This window comes from Natator depressus, chromosome 13 (assembly GCF_965152275.1).
Source record: "Natator depressus isolate rNatDep1 chromosome 13, rNatDep2.hap1, whole genome shotgun sequence".
Taxonomy (NCBI): Eukaryota; Metazoa; Chordata; order Testudines; family Cheloniidae; genus Natator; species Natator depressus.
This window is the reverse complement of record NC_134246.1, coordinates 38049638-38076775: the sequence shown is the minus strand read 5'-3', so window position 1 is coordinate 38076775 and position 27138 is coordinate 38049638. Positions and strand designations below refer to the sequence as shown.

Below are 27138 nucleotides of genomic sequence, written 5' to 3'. Positions count from 1 at the left end.
AGACGTCTCCTCCCAGCCCCACTGCTAGTATTGTCCAGTACAGCTTCCTGTAAATAATCTCTGTGCCCGCAATGACAACAAGTGAATAAACAGAACGAGTCTGAGCTCACCCCCAGGTCTCCTTGTTGTGGTGTCACTGGGTGAAATCTGCAGGTCGCCCAAGGTGGACGAGGTCCCAGGTTGCAGGCTGGGAGAAGCCGAGATGCTACAAGTCTGGGGATGCCAATTCCCAGATCCTGAATGGGTGGATACATATACACCATGGATGGATGGGTAGATCCATGGGTAAAGGCCATGGAAGGAAGGATTGGTAGATACCATGGAAGGAAGGATTGGTAGATACACGGGCTGATGCCATGGAACGAAGGATGGAATGGTGCCATAGGAAGGAAAGATGTGTAGATACATGGATACAAAAACAACACAGAAGCAGTGATGGAGAGGGGGGGTAGATGGACAGTTACACACACACATACTACAGAGCCCATATCCAAGCCCAGGTCAGTTGGAAGGCCCGGTGTTCAGAGAGATGGTTAGATGGATACATACATACTTCAGAGGGAAGGACTAATAGACCAACAGATATCACAGAGAGAAGGAGAGAGAGAGCGCGCTTATTATTTGGATTAAAGTAGTACCTCCACCCCCAACTCAGATAGGGCCCTGTTGGGCTGGGTATGGCACAGACACAGTGGGAGACTGTCCCTGTGTCAAAGGGCTCACACCTTACAGAGAAGGAGGGAGACGAAACAGAGACACCAAGAGGGGAAGGGACCTGCCCAAGGTAACGTCCGTTACTGAGCTAGAAACAGAACCCCGGTGTTCTCAGAGTCTCACCCAATCCCACTAGACTGCGCTGCACTGCGGGAATGGTGGGTGGATGGTTCCCCGGTGCAGTGCCAATGGATAAGTGGATGGGGATGGATGGATAAATTTATGGTGAAGGTAGGAAGGGTGTCCGTTCTGAAGAATGAAGGGATGGATAAATGGATGGCCATAGATGGACTGTGATAGATGGATAGCTTGAGATGGGGATAGGTGGGGACGGATGGATGTATAAATGAACAGATGGGTGGGTGCATATGGTAGTGGATCAGTACCGATGGGGATGGATGGTGATAGGAAAATGAGAATGGATGGATGGATGGGCTGGTAGTGATCATGAGTGATAGATAGATGAGGATGAATGGATGGGTGAATATGGCAATGGATAGATGGATGACTGATTGTGTTAATGGAGACATATGGTGACAGATGGTTGGAGATGGATAATATATAAAGGGATGATAAATAAGTGGATGGGGTTGCGTGGATGGATGGAAAACGTGGGGGAGGATGAATGGATGGATGGGTAGGGATGATGATGGAGATGGATGGATGTGGAGGTAGGAGAATGGATGGATAAGGATCTATATGGATGGATGGAAGATATGGAGGATGGTTAGAGTTAAGGATGGATGGAGCGTGGGATGGCTGGGTGGGTAGGTGTATCGGTGGATGGCCAAGCCATTCCTGGCATCTCACCAAGGCGAGATACTCTCTAGGCTATAACCCGTGTGTACCCAGAGAGGCACTGGATCAGGATTTACCCTACACCCCCGTCCACCACAGAGAGGAGCAGAGGCCCCATGGGAATTTTCCAGACAGTCAGTGTGGGGAACGTAATTAAAATACCCTGACCCCCACACACACCTCCTCTGCTGGCTAGGAGGCTAAGAGGTCTCCCTCCAACCCTTACCCTCAGTGGCAGCTGGGGACGGGGAGATAGGACAACATACCGCAAACACCCCACAGCAGGGATCAGCTCCTGGGACTCAGTCCCCGCAAAGCAGCAGCAGTCGTAGGGCTGCTGGAGCAGGTACTAAGCAGGGACTCACCTAAAGTCTCACTAGCTCTGGTGACATAGGGGGCCCAGGCAGTGGGGTGGGACAGACAATGCAGTTGCCCCATCTCCTAAACAGCCCCTCACTCAAACACCTTCCCCACCATGTGTGTATCAGCCCCAAGGCTGGATGGGCGAGCGCAGGGCTCAAATTCACCAGTGCCGAGCACAGAGATCGCACCTGCATTAAAAAGAGCGCGTAGCCTGCAGCGGCAGTGTTAGGGCTGTTATCCTGGGGGCCGTGCAGGGGCACACAGAGTAAGAGAGTGGGAGGGTTGGCTGAGAGAGAGCTCAGTCCAGTGCAGATGGACACACCTTTAACATGGAATGACCGAGGGACCCTCCCACCTGAGCTGTCGTGTTTGTACACACAGAGAGACACACAACACAGAGAGAGATAAGCAGATTCATGCATCTGTTCTCCAGACATCTCTAGGGCAGGGGGATCAGTAGGGGGCACCATGCTTCAGGGAGCAGCATCTTTCATATCAGAGAGAAACGTTACATCCCATCCTTAAAATACTTGTGGCTCTGTTCATAAAAGCGACAGTGTTCAAAATCCCCACAGACGAGGCAACTCCAGATTGGCAAGAGAGCCCTGTATAAACAGGCCCAGGGGTGGCTGCGTTCCATCTGAAGTGACTCCTGGGTGTTTAGATACATTGGGAGCAGGGTCATAGAGGCACACGTGTGAAATCCATCCTCCTGGTCTTTAGGGAGCTCCCCCACCACGGCAGCATCCCGGCACCTCGCCCACCTCAGAGGGATCCTGAGCCTCCTTTCACAGGCAAAGAAACTAAGGCACAGAGAAATTCAACACGTGGCCAAGCTTCAGTGCCAGGGTGTAGGGCCACGGCCACATGGGACAAGTGAGATGAGACCTGGGAGGCTCTGCATCCTTCATTTCATCATAACGGGCAGGGGTGGGTGGATGGATGGAGGGGTGCGTCTTGGGATGTTTGGAGGTGTCTAGAGATTGATGGACGGATTGATGGGTGGTTTCCAGTCATGGATGGACGGATGGGGGGGGTGTCTCGGGATGGACTGATGGAAGGATGGGGGATTTGTGGTCATGGATGGATGGAAGTATCTACAGATGGATGGGTGCAGGCATGGATGGATGGATGGATGGATGGATGGTTTGTGGTCATGGATGAATGGAGGGATGAATGGGGATGGGCAGATTGATGGATACATCTAGAGATGGATGAATGGAAGGAGGGGTGTGTCTAGGGATGCAATGATGGATGCTTTGTGGTCACGGATGGGTGGATGTATCCAGAGATAGATGAGTGGAGGGATGGAAGGATGGAGAGAGAAGGGGATAGGCAGGTTGGTGTTGGACTCACAGTCCGAGCTCTCTCTGTCACAGTGGCTGAGTTGGAGTTGATGTCTCTTTCTCTCCCCCCAACAGAGGTGATCGTGTCAGGTGAGTTTTGCAGCGAGGATGGAGACAAGGAGCTAGACGGACTCTGGTCCACCATCTCGGTCTTCGTCACCCTCTTCCTCTTGAGCGTGTGCTACAGCGCCACCGTGACCCTGTTCAAGGTGAGAGAGAGAGAGAACATAGGAATGAAGCAATGAACGAGTTTAGCACAGTAGAGGGTGTAACGATGCTGCCTCTTGTAACGATGCTGCCTTTGGTGGGACACTTCTGAGAGTATCAATTCAGGACAAATTGCTTAGAGCAAGGCAGTTACAGCCCAAGGCTGGGATTTCTCCACTTCTAAGGCACACCAAACCAGCCCAGCAGAGAGGACTTTGGTTTTTACGCACTGCCTAACCACAAGTCACACAAGCAATTCCCTTAGACTCTCTAGTTTCCCAGTATCACCACCAATGCCACTCCTTATGGGGACAAATGGTTATCAAAACCAATATCCAGTAATTCTCATGATCCCAAAAGACCAAGCCCCAGACCCAGGTCAATATACAAATCAGATCTTACCCCCATTTTTACAGTTCTTGGTAATAGCAACACATTCGTTACAAAAATTACCATGAGCAATAACAACAAATTCATTGCAAGTGTCCATCTACAATCATTTTTGTCATGCCACACCTTTGGCTCCATACCACTGGGGTTTGGGCCTTTCAGGGTTACCCTTTGCAAAATTAAGTTCTCTTTTTCCTACTTGTTCTGAAGGATCAAACCCTGATTTCTCTTGCTTAAAAGAATTCACTGGCTGCTAGGGTGGGCTCTCTGTGCTAACAGCTATTAGCAAGTCTTTCTTCCCCCAGTCCTCAGGGTAATTTGCATCCACACAGACAGGAGCCTGTTCACCAGTTTTCAGATTCTTAACTGCTACCAATTCCAAGGCTGGACTCTGTCTTGAAGAGATACCGCACCAATCCAAACAGTCTGAGGGTGAAACTTTGCTTGTCTCTCCCCTGCATCCTCAAGCATTCAGCCATAAAATTGTTCGGCTCTAAAACATTAGTAGAATAGAATATCAGGGTTGGAAGAGACCTCAGGAGGTCATCTAGTCCAATCCCCTGCTCAAAGCAGGACCAATCCCCAATTTTTGCCCCCGATCCCTAAATGGCCCCCTCAAGGATTGAGCTCAAAACCCTGGGTTTAGCAAGCCAATGCTCAAAACACTGAGCTATCCCTCCCCCCTGTAGCCAAATCTGTCCTGAGACCCTGAAGCACAGACAGCTCACTTACAGAATCAGCACGGAGACATTCCTCTCTCAGCAACCTCATCTCCCCAGCAAACTGGTCAAGCACAGCCACTTGCAAAATTGGGGTGGAAGATAACTTTGCAGGGTAAATAAAAGGATTTAAAACAGAGGATTCCCCTCTGACTCTGCTTCTCAGACACAAAACAGGAATAAAATTACCACTTAGCATAGGGAAAATTTACAAGTTAAAACAAAAAATAATCTAACGCATTTCCTTGCTATTACTTACAATTTCTGTAATTTTAGACATATTATTTCAGGATCATTTTAGGAGCTGGGTTACCTGCTCCGTCTCTCTCTTTGTTCTGAGAGGGAACAACAAAGAGAGCACAAACAATCTGAAAGTATCTTCTTTCCCCATTGTTCCTTCTGCTCAGGTGTCAACTAGGTTAATTGAACTGATTAATCCCTCACAGGTAAGCGATTCTGCACCTCTGCCCAGGAGGGATTTTATGTTACTGCACACAGAGGGGTTGGAACCCTTCCCTTTCTATTTATGACACAGAAAGTAATGGCAAAGTTCTTGGTGCAGGCTTGTAGCAGTGATGCAGGTTCAAATCCAGTCTCTGGAGTCCATCCATAGCTGGGATGGGTCATTCAGTCCTTTGTTCAGAGCTTCAGTTTCTAGCAGGGTTCCTCCAGAGGTCTGAAGCAGGATCAAGACAAAAATGGAGGGGTTTTCTGGGCCTTTTATATTCTCTGCCCGTGGAAGGACACCCCTTTCTTCTTACTGTGGAAAATCAGAGCAGCAAGATGGAGTCTGGAGTCACATGGGCAAGTCACATGTCCATGCATGGCTCAGTTTGCAGGCTGATGCCATTGTTTACATGTTAGTTTGAACGTTCCCAGGAAAGCTCAGACGTGGATTGGCATCTCCCAAATTCATTGTCAGTTAAGTGTTTCTTGATTGGCCACTTACTGAGAATAGTCCTTTCGCAAGAACCTGAGCAAATGCTTGACTGAGGCTACTTAGAATCAAAACACATTGAGATACAAGTCCATAGCCAATATCCATAACTTCAACTACAAAAATGATACCCACACAGGATCATCACAACCAGCAAATCATAACCTTGTCATAGACACCTCATACAACAACCTTCGTACAACATTTCCTGCAAATATATATCAGTGGTTGCAACAATGATCCATGCAGTCACAGTTCACGTCAATAACGTCACAGAGGGCAGCATGGAAGGGAAAGAAAGAACAGAAGAAGGAAAGAGAAAGAAGAATAGGTGAATAAGACAGAGACTGAGTGAATGAGACACAGACATAAAAGCAGGAAGGGATGACACAGACAGACAGACGGACTGAGCAGCTTCCCCAGTGCTGACCCCTCTCACCCTTGCTCTCTCTGCCCCCCTGCAGGTGAAGTGGCTGTTCTCCACCGTGGTGCAGCTGAAGCAGGCGAGCGGCCCCGAGTACAAGAACGTGATCCAGCGCGTGGTGTAGGGGCCGCTGCCCCCGTCCGCCCGGAGACAAGGGGCCGGGACTCCCGGCTCTATTGGTGACACCACCCTGAGTCCCACAGCTGCCCCCCGCTAGCGCTGTGCCCCTGGGAGACCCCCCTGGGGGGAGCGAGGAGCTCACCCCACATGGCCTAATCCGCCCTCAGCCACTGGGGACGCTGCCCTGCTGGGAGCTGGGCTGAGACCGGACAACTCGCTTCAGGCAGGGAACCAGCGCCCCTAGCGAGGAAACAACCCGAGTCCCACTTCCCACCCTCCTGAACCCAACAGCCCCCTGCTCTGGGACTGGATCAGAGCCAGCGCCCCCTAGAGCGGAAAGGCCCCATATCCCCTTCCCCACCCCCTGCGCCAGCCAGCCCCCCGCCCTGGGGCAGGACCATAGCCAGAGTTGTGTCTGTCGTGCTGTATGTTGCATATTTAGCTCTTCGTTGGGATTTTTATGGGTGGTGTGTGGGTGTGACTTTTGTTGTGTGCACTGAGTGACAATAAATAAATAAATATACAAATCAGGCTCCATCTCATTCATAACCTCCATCCCCAACTTTCAGGGACCCCTGACTCCCTCCAGAGGGTCATGTCATGGCTGTAGGGGGCGCCTCTGGGCATGGAGAATAAAATGTCGGATGCCCGCTGCACTGGCCCCAATGGGAGATGGGGGCCTAGCTACGAACCAGAGAGCTGGGGCTTCATTCCTCAGCCTATATGGGCTGGGACTGAGGGGCAGAAAGGGGAGATCTCTAGGGCAGATCTTCTGTGATGGGTTGGATCACAGAAACCCCCTTGGGGCTGCCACCTGATGTGCCAAGGTGTCAAGGTTCCTTCCCCACTCTGAACTCTAGGGTACAGATGTGGGGACCTGCATGAAAACCTCCTGAGCTTACTTTTACCAGCTTAGGTTAAAACTTCCCCAAGGTACAAACTATTTTACCCTTGGGCTTCCACTGCCACCACCAAACTTTATCTGGGTTCCTGAAAAAACATAGTTAGGACACATCTTTCCCCCCAAAATCCTCCCAACCCTTGCACCCCACTTCCTGGGGAAGGTTTGGTAAAAATCCTCACCAGTTTGCATAGGTGACCACAGACCCAAACCCTTGGATCTTAGAACAATGAAAAAGCATTCAGTTTCCTTACAAGAAGACTTTTAATAGAAGTAAAAAGAAAAGAATCACCTCTGTAAAATCAGGATGGTGAATACCTTACAGGGTAATTAGATTCAAAACATAGAGAATCCCTCTAGGCAAAACCTTAAGTTAAAAAAAAGACACACAGACAGGAATAATCATTCTATTCAGCACAGCTATTTTCTCAGCCATTTCAAGAAATCATAATCTAACACATACCTAGCTAGATTATTTACTAAGTTCTAAGACTCCATTCCTGTTCTGTCCCCAGCAAAAGCATCATACAGACAGACACAGACCCTTTGTTTTTCTCCCTTCTCCCAGCTTTTGAAAGTATCTTGTCAACTCATTGGTCATTTTGGTCAGGTGCCAGCAAGGTTACCTTAACCCTTTGCAGGTGAGAGGATTTTTCCTCTGGCCAGGAGGGATTTTAAAGGGGTTTACCCTTCCCCTAATATTTATGACACAAGGCCACTTCTGCCCCTGCTTTCCCTGCCAGCTTGGAACTCCAGCACCCTGCCTGGTTTGAGCCAGACACGCCAGTCTGCTCCAGCACAGACCGAGGTCTCAACCACATGCCCCAAAGCTGCAGACTTAACTGAAAGCATGTTTGACCCTCAGATGCCCAACTCCCAATGGGGTCCAAACCCCAAATAAATCCATTTTGCGCTGTATACAGCTTATACATGATAAACTTATAAATTGTTCACCCTCTATAACACTGATAGAGAGATATGCACAGCTGTTTGCCCTCCCCCGAAGTGTTAATACATATTGTGGGTTAATTAATGAGGCAAAAGTGATTTTATTAAATACAGAAAGTAGGATCAGATGGGGGTCATGAGAGAGAGAGAAAGAGAGAGAAAGAGAGAAACATGTGCGTGTCTGAGAATGGACGGATGCGTAGATAGACACCGGGGTGGCTGGGACATACAGTGGGTACTGTTCTCCTTGGTTAAATCCCCCCAAACCACCCTGAAATGCAGCTACCAATTCTTAACTCCTTTTATTTTCAATCAAACACACAATTCCCGTGTAAGTTGCGAGTTAAACGATGGAGCAAATGAGACTCTTCTCCCTCGCCAGAGTCCACGTTGACCAGACCTCAGGACACTACAGACCTGCACACACAGACACACACACAGACACACAAGGAAATCCAGTCCCTGCCGTGAGATGGGGGTGGAGGACTGAGGGGCACGGGGCTGAGCTCAAGCTCCAGCGTGGGCTGCCCCACGGGGACGTCCGGGGAAGGACTCTGCCCTCCCTGCTCTGGGTTCTGCGGAGCTCAGACCCTTCAGCGGCCGTTGTCGCGCCCTCTGCGCTGCCGTGGAACATGGTCCCTCCCGGTGTCCGGAGAGGGGGCAGGAGCCCGGCAGGGCTGAAGATGGAGGGAGAGAATGAAGAGGACGAAGCAGTGCTGTCCCCTCCTAGGAGCCCGGAGCCGGGCACTCACCGCACCTGTGGGACACAGAAGGCAGAGGGGTTCAGCCGGTGCCGCTCACGGGCAGCATCCTCGGCTGGGAGAGCAAGGCCAGAAGGGACCCTTGGGACCATCTAGCCTCGCCCAGCCACGCCTGCGTCCTCCCAGGATGTCTGGCTTGAGCTGGAGCTCATCTTCCAGACAGAGACACCAGCCTTGTCAAACCGCCTCAGGGAACGGCCACTGCCCAGCGGGTGCCGCACACCAAGTCCCTGGGGAGCCGCAGCTGCCTCCGCCGATTCTCCCTGCTTCTGGTACCAGCCCCATTGCACCGCGGCCCGGCACAGAACCGGCTTCACGGGCACCTCTGGCCCTTGTGCTTCTGGGCCCGACGACTGATCCTTAGCGATCACGGCTGAGTGCTTATTGATTGACGCTCATTGAGCCTTGCTCTTGGAACATTTCCTCTTGCATCTTAATTAGGGATCATTCAGTTTTGGTCATTGATCATTAATTCCTCATTATGGACAAGTGATTCTTATCAATTGATAATTATTACCAGCTTATTGATGCTTGATCCTCGATTCTTTAACATTAATTACTGATCTGTGAGTGTTGATTATTGATAATTAATTGCAGATTAATGGCTATTCAGCATTAAGTACAGATCACTAGGTACTGACCAGGGACAGCCAATCCGTGATTTTTGATTTCTCAGTGATAAACGATTGGAATTGATAATAGACTGTTGATTCTCATGTATTGATCACTGCCGCATTAACCTTGATGTCAGCTCATTAATTAGTGATGACGGGTGGTGGATTATTAATAAGTAATCGTTCCTGATTCTCTCTCATTGATCGTTGGTCACTGTCAGGAATCAGGGCTGGCAGCAGAGCCAGTCCCAGGCAACCTGACCTGCGCACCTGGCCTGGAGCCGGCTGCCTGATTGGCTCCGCCCTGATTGCTTGGCAGAGTCAGCAGCCCGGTTCATGAGCCCAGCAGAAGTTAAGCAGCTGCCCAAAGAATTTCCCCAGGGCTGCGATAGCAGCTGTGACTGCTTGTTCCAGCCCGGCTCCTGCCTTCTTCCCGTCTTGGTCCAGCCATGCGCCTAACCCTGGGCTCCAACTCCTGACTGTGGCTCTCGCCCTTGGCTCTGGCCTCTGACAATCACTGACTATGGGTGGTGTTGGCGGCTGGCTGCATGCTGATGGCGTGGGATCGATTCCTGAGCACGGGTTGTTGCTCTCAGCAGTGACGCGGGACCATGAAGGTCGCTGCTGCTCTTACCTTAAGCAGCGTGACGCCGGCGCTGTACAACAGGCTGAGCAGGAAGAGAGCAATGAAGGCAACAGGTGTCCAGAGACCGTCAGATTCCTCCTCTCCTCCTTCAACAGAGACGCCTTGGTCCTCCACGAGGCAGAGAGGAGCTGGGGATGAGACACACGTGCCGGTTAGAGAGGCCTCTTCGTTAACCCAGGGAGCTGAGCAGGCACAGCGGGGAGCTCCGATCTGTGCTCTTGGCAAGAGATCCCCGTCCAGAGCCAGAGACAGAGGGTCCCTGCCAGCGGAGACCGGGCAGGCTGCAGGTGGAGACCCCCCGTCACAGGCTGCAATTCTCACAGCAGCCTCAGGGATTTCAGCCCCAACTTCCATTAAATTTCACGCCCTTTGGCTCCTTTACACACCCCAGCCACTCCGAGCATGCGATTCCCCTCCCCAGGCCAGCAACAGAGCTGGGCTGAGACCTGCCAATGCATAGCTCAATGGGGCCATGCACACCCATCCAACAGCGACATCTTCCCAGCCAATGCCAGCTTGAGCTATGCTGGGACCAGTTCCTGGGCAGCAGAGGCACCAATTCCCCCCGATCCCTATTCTGGGGACCTGGGGAATTTACCCACAGAGCTGTTCTGAGACCTCCCTCAACTCGTATCATCCCACAGGGAGTGAGGTCCAATGAACAGGGCACTAGGATGGGACTCAGGACCCCCATGGGTCTATTTCCAGCTCTGTCATTGACTTTGCAGGACCTCAGGCAATTCACCTCCCCGTCTGTGCCTCAGTTTCCCTTCACATCCTTTCTCTTTTTGGACATTTAGCTCTCCTGGGCAGAGACTATCTCTTACTCTATGTGTGTGCAGCTCCTAGCGTATTGGGGTCCCAAACTCAGTGGAGACCTCTGCACACGACTGTAATACACCTAATAACGGGGCCATCTGATGGGAGCAACTTTTAAGCCACTACCCGCTTGGACTCCATTTCAACCCATGCTCCTAGAAGAGGAAAGATCTGTAGCTCATCACCACATTTGGGCAACACCTGACCAGCCCACCCGCAAGCCCTACAAAAAGGGGGGAAAGGCACGGCCACCCCATCAGCAACACCCTGAGCTGCCCCATATTGTCAGACACTGGAAACAGAAGTGATGGCCCCCAACTGACTTCTCCCTTGGGGCGACTCTGCCACCATCACACAGCAGTGACCTCTGTCCCTGTAGGCAGACGTCTCCATGGCCCATTTCTAATTCCTTCAGCCGTTTATGTTGTTGTGTCATGGAGACTGAGTAAAGACCTCTCCCGACTCATCCCACATGGGATACCACTCAGTCAGAGCCCCTTTCACCCACCACCAGCCTGGGCTCCGCTGGGAACCCGTTCCCAAGAGTTGGAAGGACTCACAGCCCAGCATTCCCTGAGCCTGTCCATGTGTCTTGTCAATGGCATGAACATCGACTGGGAAATGGCCTGGAGCCTCCTCAAATTAGAACACACCTGGGCACTCAAAGGGCTGGCATGAGAGGCCTCAGCTGTCTGGATGTACCAGCTGAAATCTTAATTCACTCACCAGTGCACTCTATGGCCCAGGCAGTGGATGGATAATTGACGTGACCTTCCTAGCTCTGAAACCTTGACTGGTGCATTTGTAGATCTTAAGGCAAGAAGGGACCATTACAGTAACAAGCCTGACCTCCTGTATATCACAGGCCAGAGAATCTCACCCAGCTACCCCTCTATGCAGCCCAATGACTTGTCTTTGCTGGGAGCATATTTTCCAGAATGGACCACAGGCTGGATGTACAAATCTCGAAATGGAGACTCCACCTCTACCACTGAAAGTTCGTTCCAATGGTTCCCTTCCAGATTTCATGCCTGTGATGGGGTGTGCATACCTTCACTGTCCAGGAAAGGGTTAATCCCACCCTAGGGTTGGAGGAAGTCCTGCCCCTCAGGTCAGGCTAAGCGTGCTCCAAATGCTGTGCTGGTAGAAAGAATACCATCTCCTCCATAAATTTATCAAGCTTTGTCTTGAAGCCAGATATGTCTTTTGCCCCCACTGCTTCCCTTGGAAGGCTGTTCCAGAACTTCACTCCTCTGATGCTTAGGAAGCTTCATCTAATTTCAAGTCTAAACTTCCTGATGGCCAGTTTACATCCATTTGTTCTTGTGTCCACATGGGTACTGAGCTTAAATATTTCCTCTCCCTCCCTGGTATTTATCCCTCTGATATATTTATAGATAGCAATCCTATCTCCTCTCAGCCTTCTTTTGGTTAGGCTAAACAAAACAAGTTCCTTGAGTCTCCTTTCATAAGACAGGTTTTCCATTCCTCCTTTCATCCTAGTAGCCCTTCTCTGTACCTGTTCCAGTTTGAATTCATCCTTCTTAAACATGGGAGACCAGAACTGCACACAATATTCCAGATGAGGTCTCACCAGTGCCTTGTAGAATGGTACTAACACCTCCTGATCTCTACTGGAAATACCTCGCCTGATGCATCCCAAGACCGCATTAGCTTTTTTCACGGCCATGTCACATTGGCAGCTCATAGTCATCCTGTGATCAACCAATACTCCAAGGTCCTTCTCCTCCTCTGTTACTTCCAAGTAATGTGTCCCCAGTTTATAACAGAAATTCTTGTTATTAATCCTTAAATGCATAACCTTGCACTTTTCACTATTAAATTTCATCCTATTACTATTACTCCAGTTTACAAGGTCATCCAGATCTTCCGGTATGATATCCCGGTCCTTCTTTGTATTGACAATACCTCCCAGCTTTGTGTCATCCCCAAACTTTATTAGCACATTCCCGCTTTTTGTGCCAAGGTCAGTAATAAAAAGATTAAACAAGATTGGTCCCAAAACCGATCCCTGAGGAACTCCACTAGTAACCTCCTTTCAGTCTGACAGTTCACCTTTCATTGTGACCCACTGTAGTCTCCCCTTTAACCAGTTACTTATTGACCTTTCAATTTTCATATTGACCTCCATCTTTTCCAATTTAGCTAATAATTCTCCATGTGGAACCGTATCAAATGCCTTACTGAAATCGAGGTAAATTAGATCCACTACATTCCCTTTGTCTAAAAAATCTGTTACCTTCTCAAAGAAGGAGATCAGGTTGGTTTGCCACGATCTACCTTTTGTAAAGCCATGTTGTATTTTGTCCCATTTACCTTTGACCTCAATGTCCTTAACTACTTTCTCCTTCAACATTTTTTCCAAGACCTTGCATACTACAGATGTCAAACTAACAGATGTCAAACTGTAGTTACCCGGATCTCTCTTTTTCCCTTTCTTAAAAATAGGAACTATGTTAGCAATTCTCCAGTCATACAGTACAACCCCTGAGTTTACAGATTGATTAAAAATTCTTGCTAACGGGCTTGCAATTTCATGTGCCAGTTCCTTTAATATTCTTGGATGAAGATTATCTGGGCTCCCCGATTTAGTCCCATTAAGCTGTTCGAGTTTGGCTTCTACCTTGGATGTGGTAACATCTACCTCCATATCCTTATTCTCATTTGTCGTCCTACCATTATCCCTAAGCTTCTCATTAGCCTCGTTAAAGACTGAGGCAAAGTATTTGTTTAGATATTGGGCCATGCCTAGATTATCCTTAACCTCCACTCCATCCTCAGTGTTAAGCGGTCCCACTTCTTCTTTCTTTGTTTTCTTCTTATTTATATGGCTTGTGACGGGGCAAGGCCAGATGGCTATGGAAAAGTACTGGGAGATAGATAGATTAGCTCCTGGCTAAACAAATCCCTGGTACCAGGATAAGTGAAATGGCAGCTGTTCCAGGTCAATTAAGACACCTGGGGCCAATTAAGAACTTTCCAGAAGGCAGGGAGAAGGCTAGGTTGATTGGGACACCTGAAGCCAATCAGGGGCTGGCTGAAACTAGTTCAAAGCCTCCCAGTCAGTCAGGTGGGGGTGCATGTCAGGAGCTGTGGGAGGAAGTTGTGCTGTTGGAGAGGCTGAGTAGTACACCCCATATCAGGCACAAGGAAGGAGGCCCTGAGGTAAGGGTGAAGTGGAGCTTGAGGAAGTGAGGGCTGCTGTGGGGGAAGTAGCCCAGAGAATTGTACATGTCATGGTTCTAAAAGGTCAGCTACCATAGCTGATACTATTAGGGTCCTGGGCTGGAGCCCAGAGTAGACGGTGGGCCCGGGCTCCCCCCCGCCCACCGTTGCCCCCTGATTAATCACTGAGACTGGGAGACAACAGAGACTGTGCAAGGAAGGATAACTTCTCCTCACCTCCCTCACTGGCTTATGATGAAAATGGCTCAGTAGACTGTGACCCTTGTCTCTAGAGAGAGAAGGGTTATAGGGAGGGTCACAGTGAGCCTCTGAGGCTAGTGAAATGCACCAGGGAAACACGGGACCCACGGAGGCAAGGACAGAGCTTTGTCACAGGCTATAGAACCTTTTACTATTGCTTTTAATTCCCTTTCCAAGGTCCAACTCTACATGGCTTTTGGCCTTTCTCACTTTATCTCTCCATGCTCTGACCTCAGTAAGGTAGCTTTCCTTGCTGATCCCTCCCATCTTCCATTCCCTGTAGGCTTTCTGCTTTTTCTTAATCACCTCTCTGAGATGCTTGCTCATCCAGCTTGGTCTACAACTCCTGCCTATGAATTTTTTCCCCTTTCTTGGGATGCAGCTTTGACTTGAAGTAATTCCAGGCCTCCTCTGCCTTTAGATCCACAAGTTTTTCAGTCCAATCCACTTCCCTAACTAAGTTCCTTAATTTTTTAAAGTCAGCCTTTTGGAAATCAAAAACCCTAGTCACAGATCTATTTTTGTTTATCCTTCCATTTAGTTTGAACTGAATTAGCTCATGATCGCTCAAACCAAGCTTGTCCCCTACAATCATTTCTTCTATGAGGTCCTCACTGCTCACCAAAACCAAATCTAAAATGGCGTCCTCTCTTCTCAGTTCAGCAACTACTTGGTGAAGGAATCCATCAGCTATCGTATCCAGGAAAATCTGAGCCCTATTATTATTACTAGCACTTGTCCTGCAGTCTATATCAGGAAAGATGTGGACAAATTGGAGAAAGTCAGAGAAGAGCAACAAAAATGATGAAAGGTCTAGAAAACACGACCTATGAGGGAAGATTAAAAATTGTGATTGTTGAGGCTGGAAAAGAGAAGGTTGAGAGGGGACATGATAACAGTTTTCAAGAACATAAAAGGTTCTTACAAGGAGGAGGGAGAAAAATTGCTCTCCTTAACCTCATAGGATAGGACAATTAGCAATGGGCTTTAATTGCAGCAAGAGAGGTGTCGGTTGGACACTAGAAAAAACTTCCTGTCAGGGTGGGTAAGCACTGGAATAAATTGACTAGGGCGGTTGTGGAATCTCCATCATTGGAGATTTTTATGAGCAGGTGAGACAAACACCTGTCATGGGTGGTCTAGATAATACTCAGGCCTGCCATGAGTGCAGGGGACTGGACTAGATGAGCGCTCAAGTGAGCCCGTGTCCCACTGCCCTTGCCATCATCCCCTCCGGTGACGGCCCCTGGGTGTGGCCATTACCACACTGCCCTGCATTTGAGGTCCTCTCTATTCACTCTGGCTGCTAGGCCACACTCCCCTACACTCAAGGGCTGCTAGATTGACTCTAGCCCCAAGAAAACAAAGTCCTGCACTTCAGGGCTGATATATTCACCATGGGCACTAGGCCACACCGCTCTGTGCTCATGGGTGCCCTTTAATAGACTTATCCTCCAAAAAAGAATTAGATAAATTCATGAACCCACTTATATTTTGGGCCATCACAACATCCCCTGACAACTACTTCCACATGTTGACTCTGTTGTGTGAAGAAGTTCTTCCTTGTGTTTGTTTTAAACCAGCTGCCATTTAATTTCATTGGGTGACCCCAGGTTCTTGTATTATGTGAAGGGGAAAATAACACTTCCTGATTTACTTTCTCCACACCCGCCATGATTTTATAGACCTCTGTCATATCCCCCTTAGTCATTTCTTTTCTAAGATGAAAAGTCCCAGCCTGTCTAATCTCTCCTCAGACGGAAGCTGTTCCATCCCCATGATCAACGTTGTCCCCTTTCTCTGTACCTTCTCCATTTCTAATACATCTTTCTTGAGATGGGGCGACCAGAATTGCATGCAATATTCAAGCTGTGGGCATACCATGGATTTATACAGTGGCATTATGAGATTTACTGTCTTAATATCTGTCCCTTTCCTAATCGTTCCTACCATTGTTACCTTTTCTGACTGTCACTCCGTGTTGACTCCAGAACTGAATGCTGTATTCCAGTATTGGTCTCCCTAACCCCGTACACAGAGGTGAAATCACTTCCCCTGCACACTACCTCCATGTCTATACATCCAGGGACAGAGCTGGGAGGAAAGAAGGCTCCTAACTCAGTCTCACCCTCCCGCCTAGCTCTCTAAACACATAAAACCAGATTCCTGGGCACTCTGCCTCTAACCTTATGTGGTCAAGTGAGGACGCATCTCCTAAGGGTTCTCACGCCAGAGTGGCTAGGGCTACATTGCGAGACAGGTGCAATAGTTAAGAAACAAGTCTTGGAGATGGGGGATCAGGGCTCTATTCCCACTTCTCCCACTGACCTGCAGTGTGACCAGAGACAAGCCACCTGGGCTGGGGTCTTTAAAGGACTCTGCGGAAATTAGGTGCCAGTGAAGATAAACTCACAATTGCAGTGGGAGTTGGGTGTCTTGCTTCTTTATAGCATCCCTATTTTAATCCTTTTGTGCCAAAATATCCCATCCCAGCCTCTGTCTGCTTAGACTATCAGCTCCTTGGTTCCAGGACATTTGCTCTGTGTGTGTTCGTACAGGGCCCATCCAATGGGGCTCTGACCTCAGTCAGGAGATCTAGGAGTTGCAATATCATGAATAATAATGGATGGATAGCAACTCACTGCAGAGGGATGGACAGGTAGAAACATGACAATGCATGAAGATGGATGGATGCAGAGAGGAGATTGCATAATTTTGCATGGATGGACATTGTAGAATCAAAGAGACAGGTATAGAATCATAGGATATCAGGGTTCGAAGGGACCTCACGAGGTCATCTAGTCCAACCCCCTGCTCAAAGCAGGACCAATCCCCTATTTTTGCCCCAGATCCCTAAGTGGCCCCCTCAAGGATTGAACTCACAACCCTGGGTTTAGCAAGCCAATGCTCAAAATACTGAGCTATCCCTCCCCCAGAGCCTAGGATGGGTGGATGGATCCTGTTTGGAAGAATGAATTGATGTAGTCTATACATAAGGAAAGGAGGATGGCTGGAGAGAAAGAAAGAAATAAAGGTGGGGGGATACATCTAGATATTGTGGGAGGAAGCGTGGATGGGTGGATGAGACACAGAGACAGTCTCCGCCAGAAGACATACCCTTCATCACAAACTCTGGCATGCTGCATTTTTATTTGGGCATATTCCACACACAGCCACGCTCTGTACACCAGAGCTCCCACAGCTTTACACACAGGCTAAGAGGAATCCCAGACCCCACGAGGTTCCCTGGCCATCTCAGATACGCCGTGAGGAGCCCACGCGGCTCTGCTCCTCAGTAGCAGGTGACGTCGGTATCAGACAAGATCACAGAGACATTGACGGCAGTGGGTTTACCGGAGGCTTTGTCCACGCTCCGGTGGATGAAGGTCATGGGCAGACCCTCGTGCCCCACCACGCAGGCGTACGTGTCCCCCCGCTCCCATTCAGATGCCAAGACATTGAGCTTGCTGTAGATGAAGTAGCGCTCCTCCTTCCCAGCCTCCCGGACGGGGCCAATGTTGGTGTAGGCTTCCTGGGGCACGGGCTGGTCCTGCTGGGTCCATGTCACCAAGATGGCTCTGGGCCGGAAGCCGGAGGCCAGGCAGGTGATGGTGGCCAATTCCCGGAGAGCCAGCTCCTCAGCGTGAGGAGGGGAGATGTAGACAGAAGGGGCCCGGAGGGAAACCACTGCCATGAGAAACAGCAAAGGGTTGATGCGAAGGATTGGGACCCAGGAGTCCTGGCTACCATCCTCCACCCTCATCGCCCTGCTATATCCCACTAGACCCCCCACTCTCCACCCAGACCCATGGATACAATCCAGGAGTTCAGGCCACACTAACCCACCAGATCCAAATACCTTCCCTGAAAAGGGGCTAGAACTCAGGACTCATGGCTTCCAGTCTCCCTATTCTAACCCACGACATCCCACTCCCCTCCCAGAGACAGAAAAAGAACCCAGGAGTCCTGACTCTGTCCCCCTCTGTCTCATAAATTTGCCCATTTCATCCCAACCACAAATTTGCGACTCCCAGTCCCAAAGACCTCAAGCCGGATCAGAACTAGCGCCCCCTAGAGACAGAAGGTCCCGTGTCCCATTCCCCACATCCTGAGCCAGCCATTCCCCCAAGCCTGCAGCCAGATGGGAGCTGGCGCCCCCTACAGGGGAAAGGCTGAGTTCTTACTGTGACTCTTGCGGATGCTCTTGACAATGGCCGATGGGATGTCTTGGTGCTTCACGGTGCAGGTGAACTCCTCCCCCGCCTGCCACTCCTCCACGCACACCCGCAGGATGCTGGTTGCACTGTAGGTGCCATCTTCCTGCAGCACTGGCTCCCTGGAGACCACAGCCAACGGGCCCCCGCTACCCCGGTTCCAGGAGACCTCCAGGCTGCCGGGGGTTTCCATGCCACTCACCAAACAACTGATGGTGGCGTTCTGCCCTATGTAGAGGTCCTCCAGGGAAGGGGGAAGGAGAGAGACCTCCAGAGGGTGTCGATTACAGTTGCTGACACCTGGTGGGGGGCAGGAGGCAGCGTTGAGGGCTGGGCTGAGCAAATATTTCAACAGGCACGAGGTGGAAACTGAGTGCCTCTCTCTCAGGGGCACAAAGCCCAGGGGCTGTTTGGGAAAGGGGCTGAGGGTCATTGGAGGTAGAAATAGGGCACTGGGTTCCCTGGTAGAAGGGGCGGGACCCTCATCTTATGGAGCAGTGGGGAAAATGGCTGAGATTTTCCAACCAACTGAGAGATTGGGATTCCTCGGTCCCATTATGGTTATTTGGGTCTCTGGGTCCCAGCAGCAAATCTGAAGGTCTCTGGTTTTGTTGGCAGAAAGTTCCATTGAGGAAAACATGGCTGGGAACAGACCAGCCATGGTGGCTCAAATCAGGGTCCTTCTGGCCTGAAATTCACGAGCTTGATGACCCGCCTGAGCTCAGTGCAGTTATCCCCATTTCCCAGAGATGGCAGCTGGAAAACAGGACAAATGACCTGCCCATGGTCATGACTGGCACCCAGATCCTCCTGCTCTAACCACTAGACCCCACACTGCACCCACGGCTCAGGACGGAACTTGTGTTTCCTAAACCCTACCCCCTGCACAGGCAGAAGGGCCATTTATATTGCACACCCATGGTCTGCCGAGGTCCCTCAGGGCATGAGTCCCTCAACTTCCACTGCAAGCCGATGGGGGAGGGGAGACCTCGAATCACTTTAGAAATCTCAGAAGGGAAGCCCAGACTGATGGAAGTCCTGGCACCCAGGGACAATGTCCTCTATTGAATGTTATGTGAAGGATATGCATGGTGTCACTCATGAGATTAGTTTCTAAAGTGGATGCTGCTGGAGCTGGGATTCCAGATTCATATGGACTCCCAAGCCCCACTGTGGGGCAATGGAGCTGAGGGGTTTCTCTCCTTTGTTTGCATGAGTTCGTCAGCTTCTGAATCCGATATGGAATCTGCCCCACCCCAGCTCATCTTTTCCTTGAGAACAGATTTTAATGGGTGCCTGTCATGGCTGCAGATCCAGGAAGACATTCCTAATGTGCCAGCAACAAATTTGAAGAATAAGAAGGGACCATAAGGGCAAAATTGTGAATCTGCCACCGTGGGAATCCGTGTTCAAGAGTGGAGCAAACAACACCCAGGGTGATCCATGGTTAAGAAGAAAAGAACATTTTCAGCCAACCACCTCCCAGCCATGAAAAACCTCTTTGAACTTTCCTGAAGAGCAAGAGTGTCCACTCCAATGTCTTGGCCAAATCACAGCCCAATGAGATTACATTCTGCACCCTCCCTTAAATTCTCTCTTGCAATTAGGACAGTTTTCCTGCACTTCCTTTAGTGGTGATGTGCTCTGTGAGGCTGTGGAATCATCTCCTCCAGGGGTGGGGTGGGATCCCCATTACTTGGGGCATTTTGGACTGGATAATGCCTTGGAAATACAGGGAACTCTCCTGCACTGGAGTGGAGGGGACATTCTCCACCCAGATCAGGTTGCAATAAGTCTTGGTTTCACCAAAGACAGCATCATAATGGAGATAGAAATCCTTCATTGCCACCCCTCCCATGAGGGCTCACATGGAGTCACGCGGTTGTTCATGCCATTGGCTGGATGGGATAAGAACACATGTGAACATCCCCAAATTAATACCTGCCTCTGAGAATCCACTTACCGAGGGACACCTTTTCCACAACCCTCTTGGGCTCTTCCATGGCTGGGTGATGCACCACGCAGGCGTAATTTCCTTCTCTTTGACTTTGCTCAACCTTCAGGACGCTGTAGGCAGAGAAAGTGCCATTTCCTGACACAGGGCCACTGTTGTAACTGGACTTGAGTTCCGGGGAGTTATTCTTCAACCATGACATGCTGATCTCTTCAGGGTAAAAGCCACTAGCTTCGCAGATGAGAGTAAAGGAGACACTGTTCCCAGAGATGTCTTCGTGGTATGCTCGGGAGACGGTGACTGTGGGCTCCTTCTTACTGATGCCTAAATGAAAAGGAAGAGGGGCAAGAGAAAAATAAGATTTGGTTAGCATGTCTAAGTTACGGACTTAGATCCAGCAGCTATCACTGTGTGAAGGGGCCAGGGAGGGCAGTTGTTCAGAGTATGTGTGAAACTAGACCAGGCAAAACAAAAAGCCAACCATTGAGCATCATCTCCCTTGAAACTCAAAGACTCAAATGGACCATCACCCAAAGACTCAACTGAACTCCAAAGCCTTCCCCGCAGAATGTACAGTGAACTTCAACCTTAAAAGGCAACAACTTAACATCATTATCTTCATCTTCATCACCATCATCATATTCATTTTCTTCACCTCCCTTGTCTTCATAATTACTTCCTTCCTCTTTATCGTCCTCTTTTTCAGATCAAAATCTTCATCATCATCCTCTTCCTCTTTATCTTCATCATCTCCTTCAGCATTCTAACATTCTTTCTCTTTTTCTCCTTCAGCATCTTCATTTCCTTCTTCATTGTCATCGACATCATCTTCATCATCTCCTTCGAGATCATCATCCTGATCGTTATCCTCAGCTTGGTTTTACCGTAATGCAGATGGGCAGGGGACTTTCAGCTAGTCCTGCGTCCCAAACCTGAACCCTCACCCCAAGCCTTGAACCACACTATCTCCTCTTCACCCCAAGTCTCCGCCATGCATCATCATGACATTGGGTCACCAACCCATTTGCTCACTCAGATGGAGCCTCTGCCCTCCTTCAAACGCTCACAGCAAAATTCAACACAATCGAGATTTTCAAAGGCTGGCTAAGGGACTTGGACACCTTGGGTATTTCAATGGGATTTGGGAACCTAACTCCACTGGACACTCTTAGAGAGTCTCACAAGAAATATCCCTGAAAGGCCGAATGCCGGATGACAAGCACCAGCCTGATTTCCAGAGATAAGAAGTACAAATGCACATCAGACCAGAGTCACAGATAGGACACTAAGTCCCTCAAAGGCCACATCCCCAGATCCCAGGGAGCAAAAGGGAGTGAAATTCTTAGAGGAGCTGGCATTCAATGATAAGAAGAAAGTGAGTACTGGGAAAACCTCTAAACTGGATATTAATGGTGATCCCCTGAATGAGAGATTCACAGGGGAAATATTAATTACGGCTGAAATACACTCCTGTGCTGAGGGCCTCGGCTCTGCTAAAGAGTTATTTGGGGGGTTTAACTGGGACTTCAAGGCTTCCTAGGACTTGTGTGGGATGAGTTTCACCCTCTAATCCCAATTAACAATGACTGGAATTTGCCTTTCCCTTTCACATGCCAAGGCTACTCACCTGTATTGCTCATGCTTATGTCCTGGGTTAGTTCTCCAGAACAGAGTGTGGTCACTTTGCAGGTAAATATGGTGCCTTGTCCCCACTGGGCCAGTGACACAGGGTGAGAACTGACCAGGCTGGTGGTCCCGTTGCTGTTCTTCTTGAGAGTTTCTGTCTTTGCCGCAGAGCTGACTTGCCCATCCACTTTCCATGCGATTCTGCTGGCTGCTAAGTCATAACCCAAAACTAAACAGGTAACATGACCAGAATTTTTGATGACGTCTTCATAGGAGGGTTTGGTTAAGTAGATGCTTGGGTCAAGTGAACTTCTGAGGCAGGCTGAGAAATTCAAAGAGATGTCATTGACCAGCATAAATAATGTGGAAAGGCAGAAAAAGACTATTGAAATCTAATCTAATCTAATCTATCCATCCATCCATCCATCCCCATCAGAACACTGGTAGTATCCATCCCATCCATCCATCCATCCCCCCATTATATCTCTTTCTCTTCCCATCCACCTACAGTATCAATTTCTCTATGGTACTCCTATGTCTCCCATCACACTGGGGTCTAGGTGCAGTCCCACCTACCCTTAGGCAGGGCTGGTTTCTGAGTAACTCTCCACCCCACCTCCCCACCATGCACGGGCGTAGCCCCTCACCCAAGCACTTGCTGGCGTTGTGCATGGAGAGCTCTGTTCCCACTGCTGGGTGGGTCACGTGACAGGTGTAGACGTCCCCCATCTCCCAGCTCTGCCTGGTGACGGTCATACGGCTCTGCCCCATGTAGGAGCCATCTGTGCCCATTGCAGAGGAAAAGGCCGGGGTGGGGGGGCTCCTCTCCTTTCCATTCACCAGCCATTTCACGTCGGCTTTGCCGGGTTTGAAGCTCAGGAGGAGACAAACCAGCTCCAGCTGGCTCTCTGTGGTGCTGTCCTCGCAGGTGGGGACCAGGAGGTGAACCTGGGGTGGCATTGTCAAACCACACACTGAGAGCAGAGAGAGGGGAAAACACAGTCCAGTGTCATTCTCCTTAGATCCCCACTCCCCTTCCTGAGAGAGTGCTAACTCTACAGTCCTCCCGGCACTGGCAAAAACTCGACCTTGTTGTGCTGTGTTTACACTGTGTACTTTATTCAGCCTCTAGGGATTAACTTCACAGCCACGTAAGGGATTAAAACAAATGGGAACAGGGCCCTTAAATCATTTAGGCAAATATTGAATGCCTCCATGCATTCTTTCCGTACATGCTGCATGGAGTGTGTTCTCCCTGGTAAACAGCAGGGACAAAGCTGGAACTTGAGCTGTGTTTCTTTGAACTTCTTTTCCTTAATTAATGTCCCCTGTTTAAGGGGGACTGTGGTGCTGTAGAGCATGACATGGCATCAGAAGAAAACCTGGGAGAGGACTGACTGTGTCTGACTATGGAAAAAGGGTCAAATCCTCAGCTGATGTAAATCGGCACAGGGCCACTGACTTCCGTGGAGATCAGTCGATTTACACCCGTTCAAGTTCTGAGCCCAGAATGCCTACGTTTGCTGCTCTGGGGTTGTATCCATTTCAAAAGATGCCCGAGAACAGCCAGAGTGCAAAAAACACACACAGCTCCATGACAAAGAGGTGTAAGCGAGTGCTAGCTTGTAAGGGGGTGTAGCCCCGATACGGCCAGTGGTTGCTGGGAATTGGAGTTTCATGGGACTGCTTGCTGCAGTCTATATAAGGGAAAGCTTCTGGCTCAGTGCTGAGGAAAGCACCTGAGGGGGAAATCTCTAGATGCGGACCAGGCAGGAGGGCTAGGAACCATGCGGGAAAGGGGACCTAGTGGGAAAGGGGGGGTGTGCTCCCCATCCAGCCGGCTGAAAGCTGCGGGGGCCCCGGGTGGCTGGGAGCCTGTGCTCTGAGTTGCACTGGTTTTGCTTTGAGTCCTTGTGTGTGAACAAACCTGGCCTTTGGACTGAAGCAGCGAATGGGCTTTGTTCTACGCCCCCAGTGGGAGGAGTCTGGGTCTGGGTTTGGGTTTGGGTGAGGGTGAGGGAGTAAGGCAGTGAGCCGAAGATTTCCCCTGTACAGAAGGGCAGCATGTGGCTTAGGTGCCATTTCAGACCAGCTGCGTGTCTAAGATTTCCTAAGGTGCCTCAGGGATTTACATGCCAAGTGCCCAGGGGAACCGGGGGCCTAAATATTTTAGGCAGGGCTGAAAAATCTCCCCTTTAGTGGAACATAGGTCTCTGCCCAGGGGTGCATTTCACCCTGAGGTTTGCCTCATTCCAGGGCCCACGGAGAGGGGCGCTGGGGGCGGGAGTTCTGCAATGACAAAGCACCAGGGCTCAGCGTGTTTCAACATGGGGCCAAACTTTCCCCACTCTTTCAGGGTGAGATTTTTCCAAAGGCACCTACGGGATGTGGATTAAGATTAACTGGCTCCCAGACCCTCTCGGCGCTTTGAAAATCTCAGCCTGGCTGCCCCCTCCTCCCCCCGCCGCATGTCTTACATTCCTGAGGGAACTTCCCGGACACTGTCTTTGCTGTGCCTTGATGCGTCACGTCGCACTGGTAAGGGTCGCCCTGCTGGGAACTGTCAGAGGGGATCAGCAGACTGCTCTGGGTGTGGAGCCCATTGCTCATCGTCACCTCTGGGAAAGTTTTGACCCCCTTGGTCACTTGGCCAGAATTCCACTTGATGTCCACTGGTGATGGCAAATAGCCAGTTACGAGGCAGGCCAAGCTGGTGTCCGGGGGCACATTGACGGTCTTGCTGCAGCAGGGAACCAGGGGGAAGACGGAGGGCGTTGTGGGGGTCGCTGGAAAAAGAAAGAGAATATGAGAGAAACCATCAAAAGGGGGGAAACTCTGAAAACCAGGCCACTGATCTACCTACATCCGTCCATCCACCTCCCTCTGTGGCCTGATGGCTGCCTGGCCCAGTGGCCAATTCACTGGGAAAGGAGTCAGGACTCTTAGGTTCTATTCCCAGCTGCTGTGGGACCGTGGGCCTGTCGCAGACCTTCTCTCGCCCTTTAACTTTCCATTGTGAAGTGGTGTCCGAGTGATGGACGAAAAACACGAGAAATGGGATTCTGACCTTGGCTGCTCCAGTGTAAACCTGGAGCAACTCCAGAGGACTCGCTCTGGTTTTGTGCAAGTGATGCTGAAAGGAGACTCTGGTCCTTTAGAAGGCAGAAATATTCCCCACACGCCTCACAATGTGAGTCCAGCCCTCCTCAGCTCTCCAGTGTGAAGTGAGCATCAGTACTGTTATTGAATAGATGGGGAAACTGAGGCCTGGAGAGATGACGTGGCTTCCCCAAGGTGACAGGGGGAGTCTGTGGGAGATCTAGGAACCAAAGCCAGCTCCCTAAGTCCCTTCCTCTGTCTGATGACAAGACCATTTGTTAAAGCTAGGGAAGAGCCCTCCATGAGTCATGGATGGATGAGATAACTCAACACGCACACTTTCTCCTCCGGTCCCTGCCCTTCTGTGCAAACACATCTTTCAAACCATACACCTCGGATTCTGAGCTCTTCAATCTGCCTCTCCGGGACACTGACAGGTCCAGGGGAAATTCACTGAGGATGAAATATTCACTCCCAGCTGGCTTTCCCAATTTTACAGTATTTTGGGGGTTGCAGTCCTTATTTCTGGATTCTGGTGGACTCTCCATGACACGGAGTCCTTAAAGCCAGCTTTGGCCTCTCTTTCTAACTGCTCTGCTTGACCAGAAGGTGGGGGCTTGGGCCAGGAATCGCTGGGGGACATGCCGATCACAGTGATCCCTTCTTCTGCCCTGAAACTCCACGAATTGATGAGTTCTAAACACATCAAATTGCAGTGGACATTCCACCACCAGTCATGGTGCGAGGAACCACCCAAGTACTTCTCACCACCTTCACAGGAGCAAGGACCAGAAGAGACCCTTTGTGTAATAAAGACAAACTGCCAGGAGACATTAAAAGAAAGAAAAATGGCTAGGAGGAGACATGATACTTGTGTGCACCTAGGTACAGGACATCTATCTATCCCCGAACACACCCACTATCAATCTATCCATCCTGGGTGGTTGAGAGTCAGGACTCCTGGGTTCTATCCCCAGTTCCAAGACAGCCGTAAAGTCTTCTTCTTCACCCTCCCACACTGCAGGTTCTCAAAAAGAGCCCCCAGGGGCCTCAATTTTTTCTGAGCTCTGCGGCCGTCGTGACCAATCTCTGGGGAAAACTGACCAACAAAAAACATGGGCTGAAAAGGGGAAGTTTACACAAGTGAAAGTCACACCAATGTTGTTTTTTCACCCTGGTTTTTTCACCTCGCCAGCCTGTCCAATTTTCACACCTTCTCACCAGCTGTAACAGTGAAAGCTCCCCAGTGGGCGTCATCTCTTGGTTTTAATCTATAATTATCTTGACTACCATTTGGGGGGGAGGAGAGGGGATGTCTGACAGGCAAAGATACCTCAGAAGAGCTACGCGACAGCCACAGAGCAGAGCTGGACTCCCGGACAGAAACCCCCGGTCTACAGTGCCGGACCACGACCCAACATGGCCGGTGATTTGGTGAGTAAATTACAGGAAAGTGGCTGCTGTTGGCTTCTCACATGAGTGCAGAGGGTGTTTTAACCCTATCAGAGATAAATGGGGGGCAGAGTGTGCTGGAGAGGGGAGCAAGACACCTGGGTTCCCTCCCCAGCTTTGGGAAGGGAGTGGGGTCTAGTCAGAGCAGGGGGCTGGGAGCCAGGACTCCTGGGTTCTCTCCCCAGCTCTGGGAGGACAGTGGGTCTAGTCAGAGCAGGGGTCTGGGAGCCAGGACTCCTGGGTTCTCTCTCCAGCTCTGGGAAGGCAGTGGGGTCTAGTCAGAGCAGGGGGCTGGGAGCCAGGACTCCTGGGTTCTCTCCCCAGCTCTGGGAGGACAGTGGGTCTAGTCAGAGCAGGTGGCTGGAAGCCAGGACTCCTGGGTTCTCTCCCCAGCTCTGGGAGGACAGTGGGGTCTAGTCAGAGCAGGGGTCTGGGAGCCAGGACTCCTGGGTTCTCTCTCCAGCTCTGGGAAGGCAGTGGGGTCTAGTCAGAGCAGGGGGCTGGGAGCCAGGACTCCTAGGTTCTCTCCCCAGCTCTGGGAGGACAGTGGGGTCTAGTCAGAGCAGGGGTCTGGGAGCCAGGACTCCTGGGTTCTCTCTCCAACTCTGGGAGAGAAGTGGGGTCTAGTCAGAGCAGGGG

The 27138-nt window shown here is 50.3% G+C and overlaps 1 gene segment (V, D, J or C); it reads right to left on the bottom strand.

Annotated features, from left to right (window-relative positions):
• Positions 1 to 8615: 8615 nt before the first annotated feature.
• Positions 8616 to 25595, bottom strand: LOC141997125 (Ig heavy chain C region, membrane-bound form-like). The segment is given in 9 exon segments: positions 8616 to 8624; positions 9877 to 10016; positions 17509 to 17841; positions 18339 to 18668; positions 20332 to 20646; positions 21950 to 22270; positions 22596 to 22922; positions 24426 to 24734; positions 25385 to 25595. Coding segments are annotated over 9 exon segments (2295 nt in total).
• Positions 25596 to 27138: the final 1543 nt, after the last annotated feature.